The sequence below is a fragment of the Camelus dromedarius genome, chromosome 4, assembly GCF_036321535.1.
Source record: "Camelus dromedarius isolate mCamDro1 chromosome 4, mCamDro1.pat, whole genome shotgun sequence".
Taxonomy (NCBI): Eukaryota; Metazoa; Chordata; class Mammalia; order Artiodactyla; family Camelidae; genus Camelus; species Camelus dromedarius.
The window spans coordinates 74,107,402-74,126,581 of record NC_087439.1 but is presented as its reverse complement, the minus strand read 5'-3'; the positions used below and the strand labels follow the sequence as shown (position 1 = coordinate 74,126,581).

The window sequence follows — 19,180 nt, the reverse complement described above, 5'->3', positions numbered from 1 at the left end:
CAGCAAGGTTATATAAATTACTGAACTGGCAATTCTCCACCCACTATACTAGCATTTCTCAAAACTTAAAATACATTGTAATAACCTAGACAGTTTATTAAAATACAAATTCCAGGTCCCCATTTCAAGAGATTTTGATTCAGGAGTTCTAGGACAGGGTCTGAGGAATTGCGTTTTGACAGATTCCAAGTGAACTGTTGGTGTCTGCAAACCACACTATGAGCAGAATTGGCCTACCACTTTAAGTAGCACTATTACTTCTCAGCTTTTATATTTTCACTGCATTTCACCTAGTATTGTTACTGCATATTTTAATGGTTCTTAATTCAATGCTTTTGAGAATTTGATGAGAGTCACAGACCCTTTTCTCAGAAGTATGTATATTCAAACAAAATTTTATACACAATTCAGGAGATTCATGGATTTCTCTCCAAAGATCATTAAGGAACCACAGGTTTATCTGTTAAATAAATAAATTTTGAGTGATTATTATTACAAGGCATTGAACTAGGCTCTGGTGACACAGCCAAAAAGAGAAAAGAAAAAAGTTGAGCATGCCATGGCCTCTATCTTCATAGAAGTTAGGTTCTGGTGGGGAAGACAGTCATCAGCTAATTACACGATTAATTAAATACAATTTTGACAAATACATGAAGAGGCAGTATAGGGTATTAACACTGGGTAGTATATGATACTATGCTGAACATTTCAAATATATACGTATGTATATATGTAGCATTTGTCAGGAAATGATGTTTGTTTTGGGCTGAGCTTTAAAGAATGAATGGGATGGCAAAAATCATTCTAGGTAAACAAAACAGTATATCAGGAGAATGGTTATGTTCTGAAACTGGAAGAAGGCTAGATGGTTAAAACATGGAAAGAAAAAGGAAGAACAACTCAAAATAAGCAGAGAATAACATAAGATGTGCAATTCTGAAAGATCACTCTGGCTGCTTTGTGTGTGATGGGTTGGAAGGTAGCAAGACTGAATTCAGAAAGACCAGTTAGGAGGTTTTTCTAGTAATTAAGGCAAGCAAAGTGAGTAGCTGGGACTCGAATGTTGGTAATGGAAATGGAAAAGAAATGACAGATTTGAAAAAAAGTGAAGATAAAAATCCTTTGTACTTTGTAAATGTACTTTTAATATTTATTATTTCTTCGTAGAAAAGTAAAAAGAGCTTTGGAGTCAAACTCTCCTGGATTTGAAGGCTAACGCTACCATTTGGTTAAGTTATTTAACCCCATACTTCTCAAATTTGGGCATGGGATGGTATGTCAGGAAATATGAAAAGGCATAAGCTGAACATGGTGATCTTCCTATACAATCAGTTTTATTAGAACAATTATTTTTAGGAAATATTTTTATATTATAAAAAACAATACAATGTTATGGAACAGACTGAAAATTGTGCATGAAGTTTTTACATAAACCATGAGACTTTAAAGAAAATTCATAATTCTGGTATGCTGCACTGGATTAAGACCCACAGCATGCCCAGATTAACTCTCCTCTACATTCAAGAGTATTTCAGCTGAAACGTTTCTAAAACAATGGTTTTACCTTTGTAAGACTATTTACAAAAATAAAGCAAACAATACCTTACAAGTTGCTGTAAAGATTAAATGAAATAAATGAAAACCCGTAACACTGACCCTTGCACCAAATAGTTCTTAAATAACTATTGGTCTGTTTGAAAGCATTCAGCATAGTGCTTATTTATGTTCTATTTTTAGCAACTTGTGGGTCATAATAGGAACAGTACTACTTGTTCCTACTGCTGGTGATAATGGGCTAAAGAACTGTTCCTTGTAGCTTAACTCTTGCAACTAATAATAGTAGTTTGAAGATATTTAGCATTCTGCCAGATTTGTGCATTCCATTTTGGAGTATCAATCTACTGAGGACACAGCAGTTATCTTCTAAATTAACAAATACTAAGCCAAAATTAAACTTGATATTTGTTGACTTCTAAGTCAAAAACAGAACAGTCCAAATGAGCACAATCAATTAGTTTGTTAACAGATATACAATAACTACCTAATGTTTTAAGCATCCCAGTAGACACTAGGACACTATGAAAATTTAGTTACAAATTTTATGTGAAGTTTCTCCTAATCAAAGACTCTGTTAAGAGATTTTAAAAAATAGTATAGGTAAAAAGTTAACTGTTAAGATGTCTAATTTAATAAATCAAAAGAATAAGAAAAAAAGAGTAGAGTTGAAAGCATTATGAAAATTTGCGGAAGGCACCTAATTTAGCCAATTCCTAAAGCTTTAGGGACTGTTTCTTCTGATAATTATGCTACACGTGGTTGGGTTAGAGTACACACCATACAGAGTTCTGATATTTGTTCTTTATTTTTACTTTCAGTAGTTTTACTCTAATTTTAAATTACTTTGTTAATTAGAAAATTTTCTAAATAGTAATTCTTAATTATTTCTAATTACTTTTGTAACTTTAAATTATATTTTTATCATAAATGATTTTCCTTTAAAGATGTAACTATATGGAATATAGTTAAACATCATTATTTATATAAAATTTTCCTAGCCCCCACACCCCACAATCTAGTATGTATTAATTTGTGGTGAGAACTATTCATTTGACCATCAAATTCACTAAAATAACTTTATTAAATGAAAGAAACTTGATATTTTAATGAAATTCTATCAAAAGTCTAGTATTTCAAAAAAGAACAATGCAAAAATATTGAAAAATACATTAGTTCTCAATACATACGAGGGATCCCTACTTGTTGTTTTCTTATTGCTGGACCAATGTTCAGTTTCTTATCCTTATAATTAAGTTTTTCAGCCTAAAATAAGAAAAAATAAATTATTTTATTATCATTCTTTGAAAGCATCAGGGCATAATGGAAAGGGCAAAGTCTTTGGATTTAAACATCTGGGTGTGAATCTTGGTTCCAATGTTCTGACCCTAAGTTCTTATCTGGCAATTTACCAGTTATTAGTGTGAGCAGAGAGGTGAAAAATTTGAGTCACCTGACACAATGGTCCCAGCTAAGGTCAAACAGGGTGACACTACGTTTTCTTGTTTCAGCTTTTATACTGTAAACAAGTGTCGTTTTCATATTCTATTTAGTGCCACGTTTTTAACACTTTTGTACTTTATGCGGGTGTTTCTGCTATTTAAAATATCTCTCAAGTGTAGTGCTGAAGTGCCTGCCGGCTAGTGTTGCTAGTGCAAAGAGACTGTCATGAGCATTAATGGAGAAAAATCTGTTAGTTGGGTTTAATTCAGGTATGAGTTATAGTGCTGTTGGCCATGGGTTCAATGTTAATGAATCAGAAATACACATTAAATATAATGTCTTTAAACAGAAACACACATAAAACAAAGTTATATATTGATTGGCTGATGAAGATATTGTGACCAGAAGCTTGCGGAGGCCTAGCCCTGATTTCTTCTAGAAGTACTTCAATATTTGCTACGTGGTGACTATAGAACACAACCACTACAAATAATGAGAATTGACTGCATATGACAATTAAATACAATTCAAGTAATATTTTTTCTTAAAAAATTAAATGTTATGCTTTCCAGATTTAAAGTTATTATACTGAACTGCAGGCTACAGACTTTTTCTAGGAATGCTCTTAGTTTATATGAAGTTTTTCATAGGTGGGAAATAATCTCAGCTAACTTCACTCTAGAAATCCACATTTGTAGTGGTTTTTCAGGAATTTAAAGTGCTATTAACAATTCAGAAAAGATACATCCCTAAATGCTTAGTTTAAGCAAATAAAGTGAAAAATTATATTACAGCTTCACAACCATACTTATATAATCATTTGGAATTTGTTTTTTTGCAGATAAAGTTTTGCTTTAATCTTTCTTTTATTCATTTTTTGGGAGATTAATGTCAATTTTAAGATGCAAAGAAGGTATATATATATATATATATATATATATATATATATATATATATATATATATATATATACACACATATATTTAGCAATTGATCATTGTACTGGAACCCCACTATTAAATTCATACCTTAAAGGATTAGTTTTAAAGAAAGAAGTTCCAAAAATGAAATTAAATACACCAAAAGATCTTACCTCTTGTAAAATTTTTTGTGCATCTTCTTGTGTTTCAAAAGTGACGAAACCATACCTAAATAAATGCATTAATTATTTTCTTAGAATATTACATTGGAATTATATTAAGATTAAAAAAATTTTTTTTAAGAATAGGCCATGGTAGGAGTGAGCATTTTCTTATGGCACACCAGTATGCAAAACTTAGGTGAATCATTCACAGCTTAACACTATCACCCCCTCTTAAAGTGAGGGGACTAAAAGAGAAAAAAAAGACCCCAAGGATACTGTAACAGTTTCAGATCTGAGCTATATGTAAGGTAGGAAAGCATGAGAGTTTTGTGTTCTGGTTTACAAATTAGGATGCAATAAATTTCAGTCCAGAGCAATAGTCTCCTTTTAAAATGACAGAAGTTTGGCTTAAATAGAAATCAAAATAGAAAAAACCTTTAAAAAAATTAAAAATTTCAACATAATAAAATTTTTTATATTGGCAAGTGAGAATACAAGCATTATTTACTATTATCAGCATATATAAACTGATAATGCAACTATTAGTATATTTCCCAAATAAAATCAACTAAAATATGTACAACACACCCAGACTTTATATCTGCTTTTCATATATAATTGCTACCTTCAGAATATAAATCATATGATTAAGATAAAAATACACAATGTATGTCATGTCCAAAAAGCCAAAATAGCTTCCTATAAAAAGGAACAAAAGAAATAAAAAGTATATCTCCCAAAAAAGTAACCTCTATTTAGATAACTTAGTGCTAAACTACTATTTTCTTCAAATCATAATTACTGTTATGTAATTAGTCAATATTTACTGTCTTCTTCAATTCATAATTTCTATATTATATATGAATTTTCTCTTTCCAGCAAAGAAATTTCTCTTTTTCTATTTGCCTAAACATTAAACAAGGGCTAAGGAAATATTTTGATGCTATTTTTTGTTTGGTAGAACACATATACCACCCAGTGGAAAAAGTATAAAATACAGTTTACATTTCTATGTATGCTTTTTAATGACAAAAAATGGACATTACAAATTCTATTAGCCAAATACAAGAGGTACAATCTCATTTCATCCCAATATTGTTTGTAAGTCTGAGGAAGTATTTAATTTGTTTAAAAATAACCTCTCTGCAGGATCCCATCTCTTCTAAAGTGTCCACCTGTCATACTTATATGTAGTTTCCCACTAATATAATTTTTAATCCTTATTGGTCCCTTCTTTTATGCCTATGAATATGTATATATTGCTTATTTTTCAAGAAAATAAACACAATCCTTCATTGACTTCCTTTCCTTAACTTTGCAGTCAAACTTCTTAAGCAAGCACACTATGTTAAATTACCTTTTTCTTCTCTGATATTTGGCTTTTGTATGTATTAATCCACTGAAATAGCTCTAAGGTCTCTAAACAAATCCTACCGCTTTTTCCTCAATTTTCATCCTCTTTGATTCAGCAATTAAAAATCATTCTCATTAGAGTTATATTTCTCAGATTAGTCCCTTAACTAGGTCTTTGAGACACAACCCACAGACATTATTTTGTGTCAGCCTTTTTAAAATAAAGTTCTCTTTAGTCTAAAGCAGGCATACAATTCCAAAAGTATCAGATTCCTTTAGCTTCTGGTTCCTTGGCTACTGGACATTAGCTACTCAATATTATGTGCTTACTTCCTAACAATGAACTGTCTCTCAGACTATGTAAGAATAACTTCCCAACGAATTAAGGAATATTATGGTGTCTCCCTCCAAAATACACATGTGTGCACACACACACACACACACAAAACAGGAGATCAAAAGGTAGGAGGAAAGATGGCATGAAACTCTGTTTTTAACAATGGAACCAAAGTAAGTTAGCATGCAAAACCTAGTAATCCAATAAAAATACAATTGTTAGTTCTATGTACTTTCTATAGTAATACTAACCCTTTGGACACTCCGGCTCTGTCATTTACAATCTTCACTTCTTTTACAGACCCATATTGGGAAAAAAATTTTCTTAAATCATTTTCATTTGTCTAATGGCATAAAAAGAAAACATGAAAAAAATTTTAATGTATAAATGATGAAACAACTCTTATGCTTGTTTTGGAGATGAAAAAGGTAATAAATGATAATAATATGCATATAAGAATGCCTCTCATAAAAATAGTGCATGAAACCACTAGGTTATTAAAATCAATATGAGTATTTTGCTTTATGCAGTAGCTATGTTAAAGTGTAACATAGCAATAAAAATTTTAAGCTGAATTTGTAAAAAAACTACAAAGAAAGTTCATTATTTAAAGGAATTCTTGTTCTCTAGTTGGCCAGTTTTTAATAAAATTGAATTAGGCATGGCTGTAATTATAGTAAGGGTTTATTACTATTGGTTCTTGTGGTTCAGAGAGGCCCACAGTCATGGTAGTGGAACTAGGTTACGCTGGACTACACCAGTCACTCCATTTTAATCAGCATAGTCTCCAGGAAAAGTAAGGTGTTAGGAAGGAAATATATTTCCAAAAGTACTTGAACTCAATTTGTGATAATAACAGAGAGGCTACAAGATTTAAAGTTTTAGATGCTTTATCTGTACTCAATACACATTTCAGCCTAATACAGACATTATGATGATATTCAAAATAAAAATGAGTCATAATTAGACTTTCACGTACAAGATATCTACAAAGATGGTTTGGCATATCTGGTTTTAACTGAAATAGTCTTATACTAGACTCTTATCACCTTTTCCTAGAGTATTCACACTAAATTCACTGTAACTTCAGTTTCTGGTTCAGCTATAAGTGTTTCTCCCAAGAGGAACTTTAAATATCCCTAGAAAAGATTTTCTTTATATATCTAGGAAAAAACACGCCTAACAGCAGAGAGCTATACCGCTTGAGCTCCACTGCTCCCTCACTACTTACTGGTTTCAAGCTAGTAACCTAAAGCGTGCTGAACTGGATGATGACAAATCCTGGGTTAATCAAAGAGTAACTAACTGCCTCTTATTTCAATAAACACAAAATGGAATCAACGCCAGAATAAAGATTTCTATTAGTGACTTGAAAACAAATTAATTCAAATTATTCTCTGATAGAAGAATCAGTAGTTCAATTTTGCAGCTCCACTTCTTTGTTGAAAAGTAAGGAGACAGAAACTCAAAATGATTAAATATTAAAAGGTATGGGCCGTAGGGTTTTAAAAAGAAGAGTTTTTAAAAGTTTGAGACTTCTTGCTACTATGGTAGACTATTTCCTTGCTAGAAATTACCTACAGTTTTGGGAAGGTAGAAGTATGATGGAGGGAAACCTAGCAGTTACCTTAAAGCTTTGACTGCATTGTAGCAATGTTTCCCAAGTTCATATTATAGCTGATAGGCTTCAGTAACCTACAATAACTTAGCCATACAAATTATTGCATTTATGGATGGTTTATTTAAAAAATTTAATAAGCTAATATAATAAATTCTTAACAAGAATATTCAACTTGAATATTTATGGGCCAGCTGTTAATAATTTTCATAGAAAAAGAAAATATTTTTCTAAAAGAGCATTTCATACATTGTTTTCCTTAATTTATTTTTAGTGCACCAATCACATTCTTGCTTAAGACTCATAATTTTGACAAATACATTTAGGGTAACATTTCTCTTGAGCAGGATTCCATTCAAATTGTGAGAGACTGACTACGGGAAAACAGTGAATTATAAATGTCAAATATCATACCCTAATCACACAGGATTTTTTTTTCATTAAGACGATTCTTCAATAAATTTCAAATATGTAATATATAAGCTTGGAAATCCTTCTATATATCCACTTGGAAGTAAGAGTATTCCACTTAAAATATCCATGCTTTTCCTTCTTGCTTTTCCTATAGGTGTTTACTACCACCTTCCACATGGGGGTGCTGCATAACATCTCACAAACTGTGCCTCTCTGAAAGAGGGAAATTGGCTGATTACATTATTTAAACATATTACTGTTAAGATGCTTTATTCTGACAAGGACACAGGGCTTTTTGGGTGATCAAATTCTAAATTACGTTATAGAAAGAAATTTACAAAAAAGTTTTGAAGTTACTCAGGAACCTGAGATAAAAGTTGGGATAGAGAAACAGGATTTCATAAAACTGTTTTCTGTTTTTTTATTTTTCCTCTTAATTGAGACTTCTTTTGAAAATTATAATCACTCATTATTTGGGCTACTGGAGTACTATGTAAAAAAGTACAATTAGTGTGGTATGGTAAAATAAAGAATGTGGAGCTATGAGTCAGAAATCTAGGATTCTAGTTTTCACTTTGTCATGAAGTAGCTATGAGCCTATAGAATACCAATGAATCTCAGTTTCCTTGTATGTGAAATTGGACAATTATATACACTCTACTTAACTGACATTGTTGTTGAAAAGATTCTTTATATTAAGACAATTTGAAACATCCTAAGCATTATGCAAATAGCAAATATGTTATTATTTTTATGGCCGCACAAAGAAACAACTTCTGAGAAAATAACTTCTAATACAAAAAAATACACGAGGTACCTTAAAGTCAATGCCTCCTACGAAGATGCGATTAGGGATCACTGTTCCATATCTTGGGGCACTTGTTGGGTTATTCAAAGGCACAGGTGACACAGGATTAGGGGATGAAGATAATGAATCTGTTTGCATTTGATTTGATGTTTGCTGTAAAATAAAATTCTTGTAAACTCTTAGCATAGGGTATAAGTTTTGATGCAGGCTGAAAGCATATATCCTTCAAAAAGATAAGTCATTGACAAAATGCAGTATTTTAGATTTCAATTTTATTCTATTATTATGAAGATTATAACTAGAGCTAAAAACTTTTTGGGGAAACAAAAATATAGGAAATGTAGAATCTACTTCTCTACAGAGAATATCTTAAATCTTAAACATATTACTTAAACATGCATGAGTTAATCATTATTAAATATACTATTTAAATATTTTAAGTATTAAGGAGGAATATTAAACTTAAAAAGATGTCTGAGAAAGAGAAAAGCAGCCCTGGACAGCGAGGAACTGGCCTGGCACAACCAACTAGGCCCTGGTGTTGTTAGGAGTTGGCCGGAACTCACAGCTAGGCTGTGCTGTTCTCTTGCTAACGGAACACCAACATCAGGCAAGTCTACTCTGTGACTGTGACGGAGAGAGAAAAAATAAGACCATTCCATAATCATGTCTGTGTAGTGACAAAAACAAAAGCATTGTCCAAACCACAAGAATGACTAAACATCCTTCTATCCTAGCTGATAAGACTACTCCTTCTTTATCAATCACAGCTTTAGCCTCAATCTGTTTTTCTTGCCTTCTAGGTAAAGAATTAACATACCCAATCATAGAATCACTCCCACTTCCTAACAACACGAATTTCAGAGTAAAGCCTTCTTCCTTAAGCCCTCCCAAAAAAAGTGCTTAACGTAAGTCTAAATTCTATAGTAAATTCTTTCCAACACCCTTTTAATGCTGAGAGGCCCCATGGTGTATGTTTTTCCTTGTTGCAGCAATTCAAAAGATCCAACTTTATTAAGTTACAAGTGTGTTCACAATGGTTTTTAGCTAAAGGGCACTGACAAGTAAATAGGCTCTGACAAGTTCACCATTTTTCAACTCTAAAGTGAAATTTTTAAATGCACTTGTCAATTTGAAAAGTGGACTGATTTTGTAAAAAAAAAAAAAAAGTACCTAAAACACATAGGTAGAAGTGAGTTCAGTACATATTCATATGTTCACAATTCTAAGTCAGGGGAACTAACTTAGATTTTAATCAGTATATATTAACATATAAGCCTTTGCACAATAGCAATATAGAAGACTCTTAGGGTACATCTGAAAAAAGAAAGACTTGAGAATAGAATTTTGAAGAGAAACCAATTTAAGAACTTGCTAATTATTTTCCTTCTGAGAATTCTAGACAGACTTCTAAGATAGTCTAATGCACTAAAAAGCTCCAAGTTTCAAAAAGGTTGATGTTCATAATTTAAATTCTCTGAGAAACAAATTTATGACAATGAATTTCCAACTTAGATAATGGATTTTTCTTTTTCACATTTGCTCTCCTTTCACTTCATTGGCCAATAAAACCATAATCCCTAAATTAATCTCTGCAAGATGTACAGAGAAATGACTAGGTCAGTGGTGACTATGGGGCTATAGGCTGCACCGTATGGGCTTATTCTCCACCTAGTCTTAAGGGCAAAAACCACTCCTCAGTAAGAGAGTTCATAAAAACATCTATTAAACCACAGAGTCATCATATTTAATAATTGCTATGTTGTAGTTGCTAATTAAAGAAATTGGGAATCCAAACGTAACAGCATCACATTTGGAAGTTATCTGCAACTTCTGTCACTTCACTTGTAAGACATGGTGCCCAGATTGGATGATTCTTGGATGCTCAGTTTTACTTTGCAACTGTGGATTTGTATTGCTAGAGATAACAGAACAGCTCTAGTAGATACAGTCTTTTCTTTCTGCCTGTTTGTTTAGAGAATGTAGAAACCACCTATTTGCAAAGCTTAAAAAAAATCAGTCTTCAAAAAATTCTCTTCTTAAAAACAAAATGAATTCAATGGATGAACTTATTTGTTCTCAGATTTGTTTAAATATAAGTCAACTCCATTATTTTTCATTGAGAGAGGAATGACATGAACAGAAGAGAACAGAGTGCTTTATTTCCAATCTTGAGAAATCAGTTAAACGATACAGAAGAAAGAAAATCATGAACTTTTTACATTCCACTCCCTTCATTCTCCAGTTTCTAAGGTTCCTGTTCTATTGTGGGTTCCAACTGCTTTATTTCTATCTTTACCACTAACCTCTTTCCAACATACTATATAATTTACTTATTAAGTTTATTGTCTGTCTCTTTTCACTATAATGTAATAATGTTCACGAAGAGAGGGAGTTTTGCCTATTTCGTTCACTGCAGCATCTAAAGTAGTAACCATACTAGCAGGAATTCAGTAAATATTTACAAAACAAATGAACAAACGAATAATTTCTTCCTGCTCACAAAATGACAACCATTAGATTGTGGGCTTAAGAACACAATATAAATAATGCCCTGAAAGTATTTAATCTTGGCAGTAACAAGGCTCAGGTAGAGGCAACATCCAAGTTCCTCAGAGGTCAGCGATTCACTGAGTTAGTAAAGAAAGCCTCAAATTCTGCTGGCAATAATTTTGCAAATGTATGAAAAGCACCTAGAAAAGTGCTGTTTTGAGGTAAGAGGTAAGGGACCTTAGCTTAGTAAAACTTCTAGCACTTAAGAGTTTATTCAGAATTTCCTCCAAAGTAATGTGTCCTCAGTGCCTCCTCCCCTCGAGAATTACCCTCGAAATCTATCAACTACTTTGCCAACGAGACCACGGGAAGAGGGCGGGCTAACCGTCGCTGTCACGGCCTCCGTGCTCCTTCCCCTCCGCGGCCAGCAAGTTGACGCGCTGGGGGAAATGGCCGCGGCGACAACTTCCTCGGGTTCTCTCGGGTCATCGTGAACTTGAGCACTGACTCGAGGATCCACCCCCTCCCCACTAAAGTGCGGGAGGGAAAAGAAGGCTAGCCAGCGAGAAATTTTGCCCCGCAAACCCGCTAGCAGCAGTGGCGGGAACCCTCAACGGCACCGACCCGGACGCCGGCCTCGTGTGCAGCCGGCCCTCGGCCCTCGCGTGGCGCGCGCTGATTGGCTGCCGGAGGGGCGGGGCTGGGCGAGGCGCGGTGGCACGTTGCCCTCGGGCCTCCTCGGCCTCCCTTAGGCGCGCACCCGTGCTAGAGTGCCCAGGTACGACCTAGTCACAGGTGGCCCCCGCCCCTCCCTGGTCTCTCAGGCCTTCTGGTCTCAGCCGACCAGTAGGGGAGAGGAAGCATCCGCAGTTCGGGCAACTCCCCACGTGGGCAGCTGGGCTGAGTCCGGCTGGACTGAGCGTCGAAGAGGCAGCCAAGCCCGGTTTCGGCGGGAAAACTTTCTCTAGCTGGACCCCCTTGGTGCACAGGGTCCAGCCACCCACTGCCTCCCGAAACCTCCCGGCCGTTTCCGAGGTCCCCCAGCCCGTCTACACCCAGTCCAGGCCCGGGGGCCGCACCTTCCCCACCCCACGACACAACCCGATGGGGGCCTGGCGGCTCTTCCCAGCCGTCTATGGGGCTCCCTGTCCACGTTCCTTCTCGACAAAATAACGGGCTATAGACTCGCCCTTCCAGCCCCTCATGGACGGAGTCCACGTTGCTCCTTCTCCCGGCTCCGCTACCCTGGGGCGCAAGGCCCAAGGCCCTACCGCCGTACTCACCGCTCGGGACTCGGTCTCCATCTTCCTTTCCACTCCTCAAAATCCGGGGGAAAGGAACCGAAGCCTAAAATTTCAAAGTACCTTCACACCCAGGAAGCCACACCACGTTTCTCGACGGAGACTCCCCCTGGCGGCGACGGCGGCGGTGGCAGCTGCAGGGGCGCAGGCTCGGACCCGGGGCCTGAACCTGCCACCGGGGGTGGTGGGAGGGGCAGACGACGTCGCCTCGGGCCGCGGGCGGCGGTGCGGGCGGGCGCCGCAAGGCGGGGAGGGGCGCGGGCGGGCAAGTTTCGGCGGTGGCCCGTGGTAGTCAAGCTGAGCTGTCTCAGGGGCTGAGCGTGCGGCAGGTCGGGGCGTGCGTGGAGTGTGCGGATCGAGGACTCGGTTCTGGGGCCACTCTTGCCTGCTTTCAGACGGCTGGGGAGGAGAGAACGAACGGTTCTGCAAGGCTCCATGCACCGCACGCCTTTCCCTCCTCCCCGTTGGAGAAAAGTTGGCCTCGGGGTCTGGTGGGTTTCGAGAGGTGGAGGTGACCTCCGGCTTCACTAAGGTGCGAAAAGCCGGTTGAGGGGCGACTTCGGAAGGCTGGTGCGGGGCGGGGAGGTCAGTTTGCAGAGTCAAAGTCTGACCCCCGGGGCCTGACGCGCCAAACTCGGGGGCTCCTGAGAAGCCGCGGACGCGGCGCTGCACCTGTTGTCGCCGTCACTCATCCCCGCCGAGCGGGCGGGGCGGCGCGGGCGGCTTGGCTGGGACTCGCCGCCCGCCCCAGGCCCGCGCCCGCTGAGCACCGCCTGGCCGCCGCACAACTTCGGGAGCCGGCCCGCGACGGAGCCACCCGCGCGCCCGAGGGGTGAGGACTGCGCGGCGCGACTTGGCTGGAGTGGCTCCAGCCGCCAGCAGCCTTGGGATCTCCTTTGAAAGAAGACTGCTTTGCAAAAAATATTTCTAAAGGGTAGCTGCAATTTATATATATAATATATATTATATATATATCACCATTATCACATATTTTATTTATAATATATAAAAAATATATAACTGAGTATTAAATAATTACAACTAGGTAGACTTCTGTAATAATGATGATTATAGCTACCATTTATGAAGGGCACACTTTGTGCAAGGCACAGTGCTTCACAGTCAGTATCATCTAATTTCATTCTCACAGAAGCCCTTCAGATAGATACTTCTATTATCTTCATATTACAGGTGAGAAACTGTACATTTGGAGGTTAAGTAATTAGGTCAAGATCTAAAGCTATGGATTTAACCAGGGGTCTCTCTGACAACACGTCATGATCTTAACCATTTTGACGTCTATTTTTAAAGAATTAGCAGCAACAGTTGTTAAAAGTTACATCAGTAATGACTTTTATATTCTCTATTGTAAAAGTTTGACTTTTGAGTTATTTTACTTTCATGATAGAGTTAAAAATGATATTATATATCTAATTTTTAACTTGTTTAAAGATTAGATCTTCATATTATTTATCAAAAGTAAAATGGGAAACAATTTTTTTCACTGAATACAGTTCAGCTAAAATATCCTAAAAGTTATTGTACATGTGTGCATGCAATTTAGGCTCATTTTCTCATGTTTTAGTTTCTGTGGAAACAGAATACAAACCCGTTCAAACTAAAACTCATTCCAGAACAGAATAATTTTGCTGTTCAATAACACTAGAACTGATCTTTTGGCATTTTTTCCCCAGTAGTAATGATAGATTTGTGTAGTTATTACTATATAAAAGAATATTTTAAAACTTGGGTAGATCATGTAAAGTTATACAATTCAACTTGGTATGTGTTTATAGAGTTCCTATTAAGTTCAGTACATAATACTATATGCTATGAGATATCAGAAGATGAACTAGATCAAACCTCTGTCCTTGATGTGTTTTCAGTCTAGAAGGGGAGAAAAGGCTAATATCTCAAAATAATAATTATACCTAAATATGCTTATAATAAATGGGATGCGTGCAGAATAAGGTAAGTGGTATGAACTATGATCAAAGACCTGTGGGAGCACAGGAGACAGCTTTGTGGAGCACAGTGTCCTGGGCTGGGTAAGGGCACCATCAGAGCCGAAATGCTGATCTGGGGGGGAATGTGAGGAAAGAATTTGAGCCCCTGTTATGTACCCAGCACTGGGCCAGGCACATTCTTTTAAAATCTTAGTTATCATTCTTTGTTTTTCTGGCAATCGGAGCACTACAGAGGTAAGAGTGACGCATTTAGTTACATTTCTAGAAAGTGGTAAATGCAATTTTTTATTCTTATTTTTTATTGCAGTGTAGTTGAGTTTTACAGTTAGTTTCAGGTGTACAGCAAAGCAATTCAGTTATACGTATACATGCATATTAAATGCAGTTTTAAGTTTGATTCATATGCAGTGCACTGTGCCATGTTATTTATACCATGTATTAAGGACTTAGAATTTTATTCTGGAGGTCTTTGCAAAAAGGGGGCCATTGAAGGTTATCGAGTCAGGAATTTATATAATGAGAGTCAAAATTTAGAAGGATAGTCTCAGACCAGAAAACACTTTTTAAGGGACTGGAAACAGAATAGAATTAGGAAGATACTACTCTAGTATCTAGTAATGGGGACTTGAACAGAGGAGGCAGCAGTGAGAATAAAATACTGTGAAAGAGTTAAGGAGAAACTAGAGAGGATTGGAGACTGTTGGGCATGGACAGTGATAGACGGGATTGGTGAGGGACATTCAGAAGTCTCAAGTTTCAGATACTGGAGATGTCATTGACAAAGATAAATATTAGAGTCCAACACGTAACAAATTGCAGACCTAAGTATCCCATTTCCTTATGTGTCATGCTGGCATCCCAGTGTCTCTCATCTTTTCTCTTCACAGTCTATCAGAGCATAGTTCTCGTTTCAGGGATTTACCTAAGCTTTACCCTCCCTCTTGTTTGCCTTCCCTTACTGGCAATTCTCCTGTTCCTGCCTCTTAAGTTTTCTAGCTACAGATCTAACTCCAGATGCCCATTTTCGGCATTCCTTTCCTTAATAACCCTTTGGATGCCTTCTTGAGCTTATAGACCTAGATGACCATTTGCGAACCTCCTTTGGACCAGCCTTTAAGGCAGGGATATGGCGGTGATTAAGACCTGGTTCTTGCCCTCCTTAGCCTGTGGTCTAGTGGGAAAATGAGCTAAGTAAAAAGAAAATTTATACACTTCTTGTGCTAAGTGGAAGCATAGAAGAGTTTCTAGGTGCAGAGATACCCCAGACCGAGGAGTGACTTAACTTGGTAGATAAAGCAACATGAAAAACCATGTTTAAAAGATTCCTCTGCTTCCATTTTCTTTCTTTTTTGTCCCAAGTTCTATTAACCTCTTGTTGTATTTTGGAGGATTATTAGGTGCTTTCTTTTTCTCCTTAATGGCTGGGTATTTGAAATAGGAGAGGTGAGGGATTGGAAAGAAATCTGCCGTAAGGAAGCCAAGAGGTCAGATTTCCTTTTCCTCTACAAGTAATACAGTATTTACATGTTGAGAGGATGTTACAGAAATAGTCTAGACTAAAGCAAAATCAGATTTATTGGAAAATTCCTCACAAAAATTAACTGGTTTATTTGATTATGCTGTTTACTTTGAGTAACTACTTAGTCACACGAATATACAATATAGAATCTATTGTGCAGCATAAGGTAGGAACTCAGTAAGTATTTATAGAATAAGAGGCCAAATGAACAGACAATTTTCACTCCACCCTCCACTTACTATTTTATTCTTCCTCTGGACTGAAAGTGAAGAACAATCAATCATTGCCAGAGAACCTTCATCTTGATTCACGCACAAAGTATGGTTTGATAATTATACACATTTTCAATTGCTTCTTAGGGGAAGACCTTATGTTTGGAACATCTCACTTGCAGAATCTTTTGAACATTCTCAGATATTTCCCTAAGAGCAAATAATACTACTGTATACAAAAATAAGACACACAAAGCAAGCCTTTAGTACAAGTATGGTTACCCAGAACTCATCGTTCGGTTGTAGCCTCGGTCCTACGGTGTTTGCCTTGGCTTGCCCCTTTATTTTATCCTAACCTGCTTTCACCTCCTGACCACTAACTTTGCTGGTTTTTATCCTCTTTTCATTCTTTTCTCATTCTTAGATTTGATCTGTAAGGGAGGAAAAAGTTTTCCTCAACCTTAGGATCCTTGGCTGGGCCTGAAAATTAAACTGACAAAGACATTAACAGGAGAAAAAGGATACAAATTTTATTGAATTGTCACATTAACATAGAAGCCTTCACAAAAGAATGAAGACCCGAAGAAGTAACTAGTACTGGAAGCTTTTACACCTTAGACAAAGAAACAATAGGTTTATGAAGAATTGACAAGACAAAAGGATTTGGGCTAGAGATAGTAAATGGTGAAAAATTAATGAGGAAGGTAAGGGTTGGTTTAACAAGGTTTGTTTGCAGATTCTTCTGGTACCGTGTCTGGACTAGAAAGAATTTGTCTCCAGTAAAAGGAGAATTAATTTCCTCCCTTTAGGCAGAAAAAGGGGGAGCTTGTTATACATTGACTGCTTCTTCATTGCTTTCAAATCTAAATAATTAGTATGTTGAAGAGGCATATTTTGGGTGACATTCTGATTTCCGTCAAATGCATGAGGTATTTTCACAGCTACAATCATGACACCTTTTAATGAATTTTTCTTATACCCTTAGGCTTCTTGGCAATACATCATATCATTCTCCTAGTGTTCTTTCTCCGTGATGTTTCAAACATCTATATATAAACATGTGTTGAATTGTCACTTGCTCATTCTACTCCAGCAACCACACTGTGTCTGAGTAGTGGGCAGTTGCTGCCTTGGTGTACTCTGATATTTTGTACCTGATAGGCCACCATGTGCTGTTGTGTAGATTATTCAATGCATAACAGTATATGGTCAAAGGAGTGACTAGGCTGAAACCTGGCCCTTGCTGCTCAACTCACATTATCATATAGCCACCGGGTCCCATCCATTCAATGAAAGAACCTTTTTTCTAATTCATAAAAAGGTGCTCAATGGGCCAGTGGCAGCCCTGTCTAAATATAGCTCCTGTATTGTAAGAGGGTATCAAGAAACACTAGCTTATGTTTGTCATGTTTTACTATGGCATTCTCAGATGTAGGTAGGTAACTGCTTGACATTTGGAAAAATTTTCAACTGGGTGAGTGTTTCAAATTGAGTTCCTCAGGAAACAGACTCTGACATTTGCATGCAGGAGTTTTTTTGGGACCTGTACTTGGGAACAGCACCTGAGAAGAGTGAGGGAAACAGAACTGGGCCAAAGTTGAATTGTGATGTTGCATTAGAGTTTTCAGCAATCTTAGGATGACTTTCAGAGTTGTCTCTAGTGACCAGGATTCCCTGCTTCTCCCCCCACCCCCACCCAGTCTACAGTCTATAGTCACTGGATGCAGGCTGCTCTCAGGGAGTGAACCTGACTTTGGACAAGATGGTGCTCTTTGGCTGAGGGCAGTTTCTGAGACAACTCATACTCCCAGCATCTAGGGAGCAAGGGCTCAGTACTGAAGGTGGATTTGGGCACGCCACAGCATATGCTAAAGTAACTTCATAACCACTGAGTGATTTTTTCTCCACAATGAGATTAAGCAGGTTACTACTAATTGATTTTGGTTGAAGGAACACATGATAGAAACAGAAAAATTCCAGGAAAAATTCAAATTTTTTTTTCTTAGAGCACCTGAGAGATTGAAGATGGGTTGCATACCAGTAACATAGATCCAGTAACATAAGATTGTCTGAAAATCCAGGTTGCACGTTGTATTTAATGACTGCAGGCTTGAAAATGTCTTTCCATGAGTTTGTCCTCTGTTGGTCCCATGGTCAAGAAAATATCTACATTGATTATTATTGGGGAAATATAATTAAAAGACAAAATCTTTTTGTAACCCAGAAAACCTCTCCAAAAGGTGACAGAGACAGAGAACAGTTTCATTATTGAATAAGCATGAAACTTGTGGTATGTATGACAGGCAGTCCACTGAGAGACTGCAAAGACAGAAAGGAATCTTACCCTTTATACAGCCAAGTGGATACAAACTGTTACATCACACAGAATTCATCCCAACTTTACCTGATAATTGGGGTGACCATCTTATTGGCTTTATCCAGAGGAAAAACAAACTTCTCATATCTTTGTCACGGGAGGTAGTTTTGCAAATTAGAGCCAGGCAACCACAAAGGTTAGGCTGTTAACCTTTTTACTGAAACTGGGAGATAGGGGAGCTATAACCTTGGATGTTTGAATTTCCAAAAGATGCATTAAAAAAGATGGTTCTTGAGGAAATATTTCTGAGTTGTGAGACTGGTCAGAGATTTATTTAGCTGTTATAGGTTTGCATACATTTGAAAAGGACAGAGAAAGAAATTCTGAAAGAAAAAGGAGAGGGGGAGAAGTCTCTTCTCTTATTTTCTTTCTTTTTTAAAAAATATTTTATTTATTTATTTATTATTTAATTATTTTATTTTGGTAAGGGGAAGGTAATTAGATTTGTTTACTTTTAGAGGAGGTACTGGGGATTGGACCCACCACTTCGTGCATGCGAAGCATGCACCCTACCACTTGAGCTATACCTTCCCCCCTTCTTCCCTTGTTTTCAATAGGAAGAATTAAGCATCTTATTTTAGTTTGTATTTGCCCTTTCATTATATATCTGGATGTATTTAAGTTTGGCTCTCTCTGAAGCACTGAAAAATTTTAGAAGCAATTCAAAGACATTATTTAAGCATCTGGAGTAGCTTCACTG

General features: G+C 37.0%; 1 protein-coding gene across 2 annotated transcripts in view; it reads right to left on the bottom strand.

Moving 5' to 3' along the window:
- BOLL (boule homolog, RNA binding protein) overlaps nt 1-12,469 on the bottom strand; it is a 40,932-nt gene extending 28,463 nt beyond the window's left edge. The window contains exons 1-5 of one of the 2 annotated variants that reach the window (XM_010979757.3): nt 12,388-12,469; nt 8,621-8,764; nt 6,023-6,114; nt 4,091-4,145; nt 2,745-2,820 (exon numbers count right to left, since the gene is read on the bottom strand). In XM_010979757.3, the coding sequence (XP_010978059.1) occupies nt 2,745-2,820; nt 4,091-4,145; nt 6,023-6,114; nt 8,621-8,764; nt 12,388-12,408 (388 nt within the window). In that variant the 5' untranslated portion in view covers nt 12,409-12,469. Of the gene's footprint in view, nt 1-2,744; nt 2,821-4,090; nt 4,146-6,022; nt 6,115-8,620; nt 8,765-11,489; nt 11,759-12,387 lie in introns of those variants that run through there. The other variant, XM_031452064.2, reaches the window with a different exon arrangement.
- Between the last annotated feature and the right edge of the window lie 6,711 nt (nt 12,470-19,180).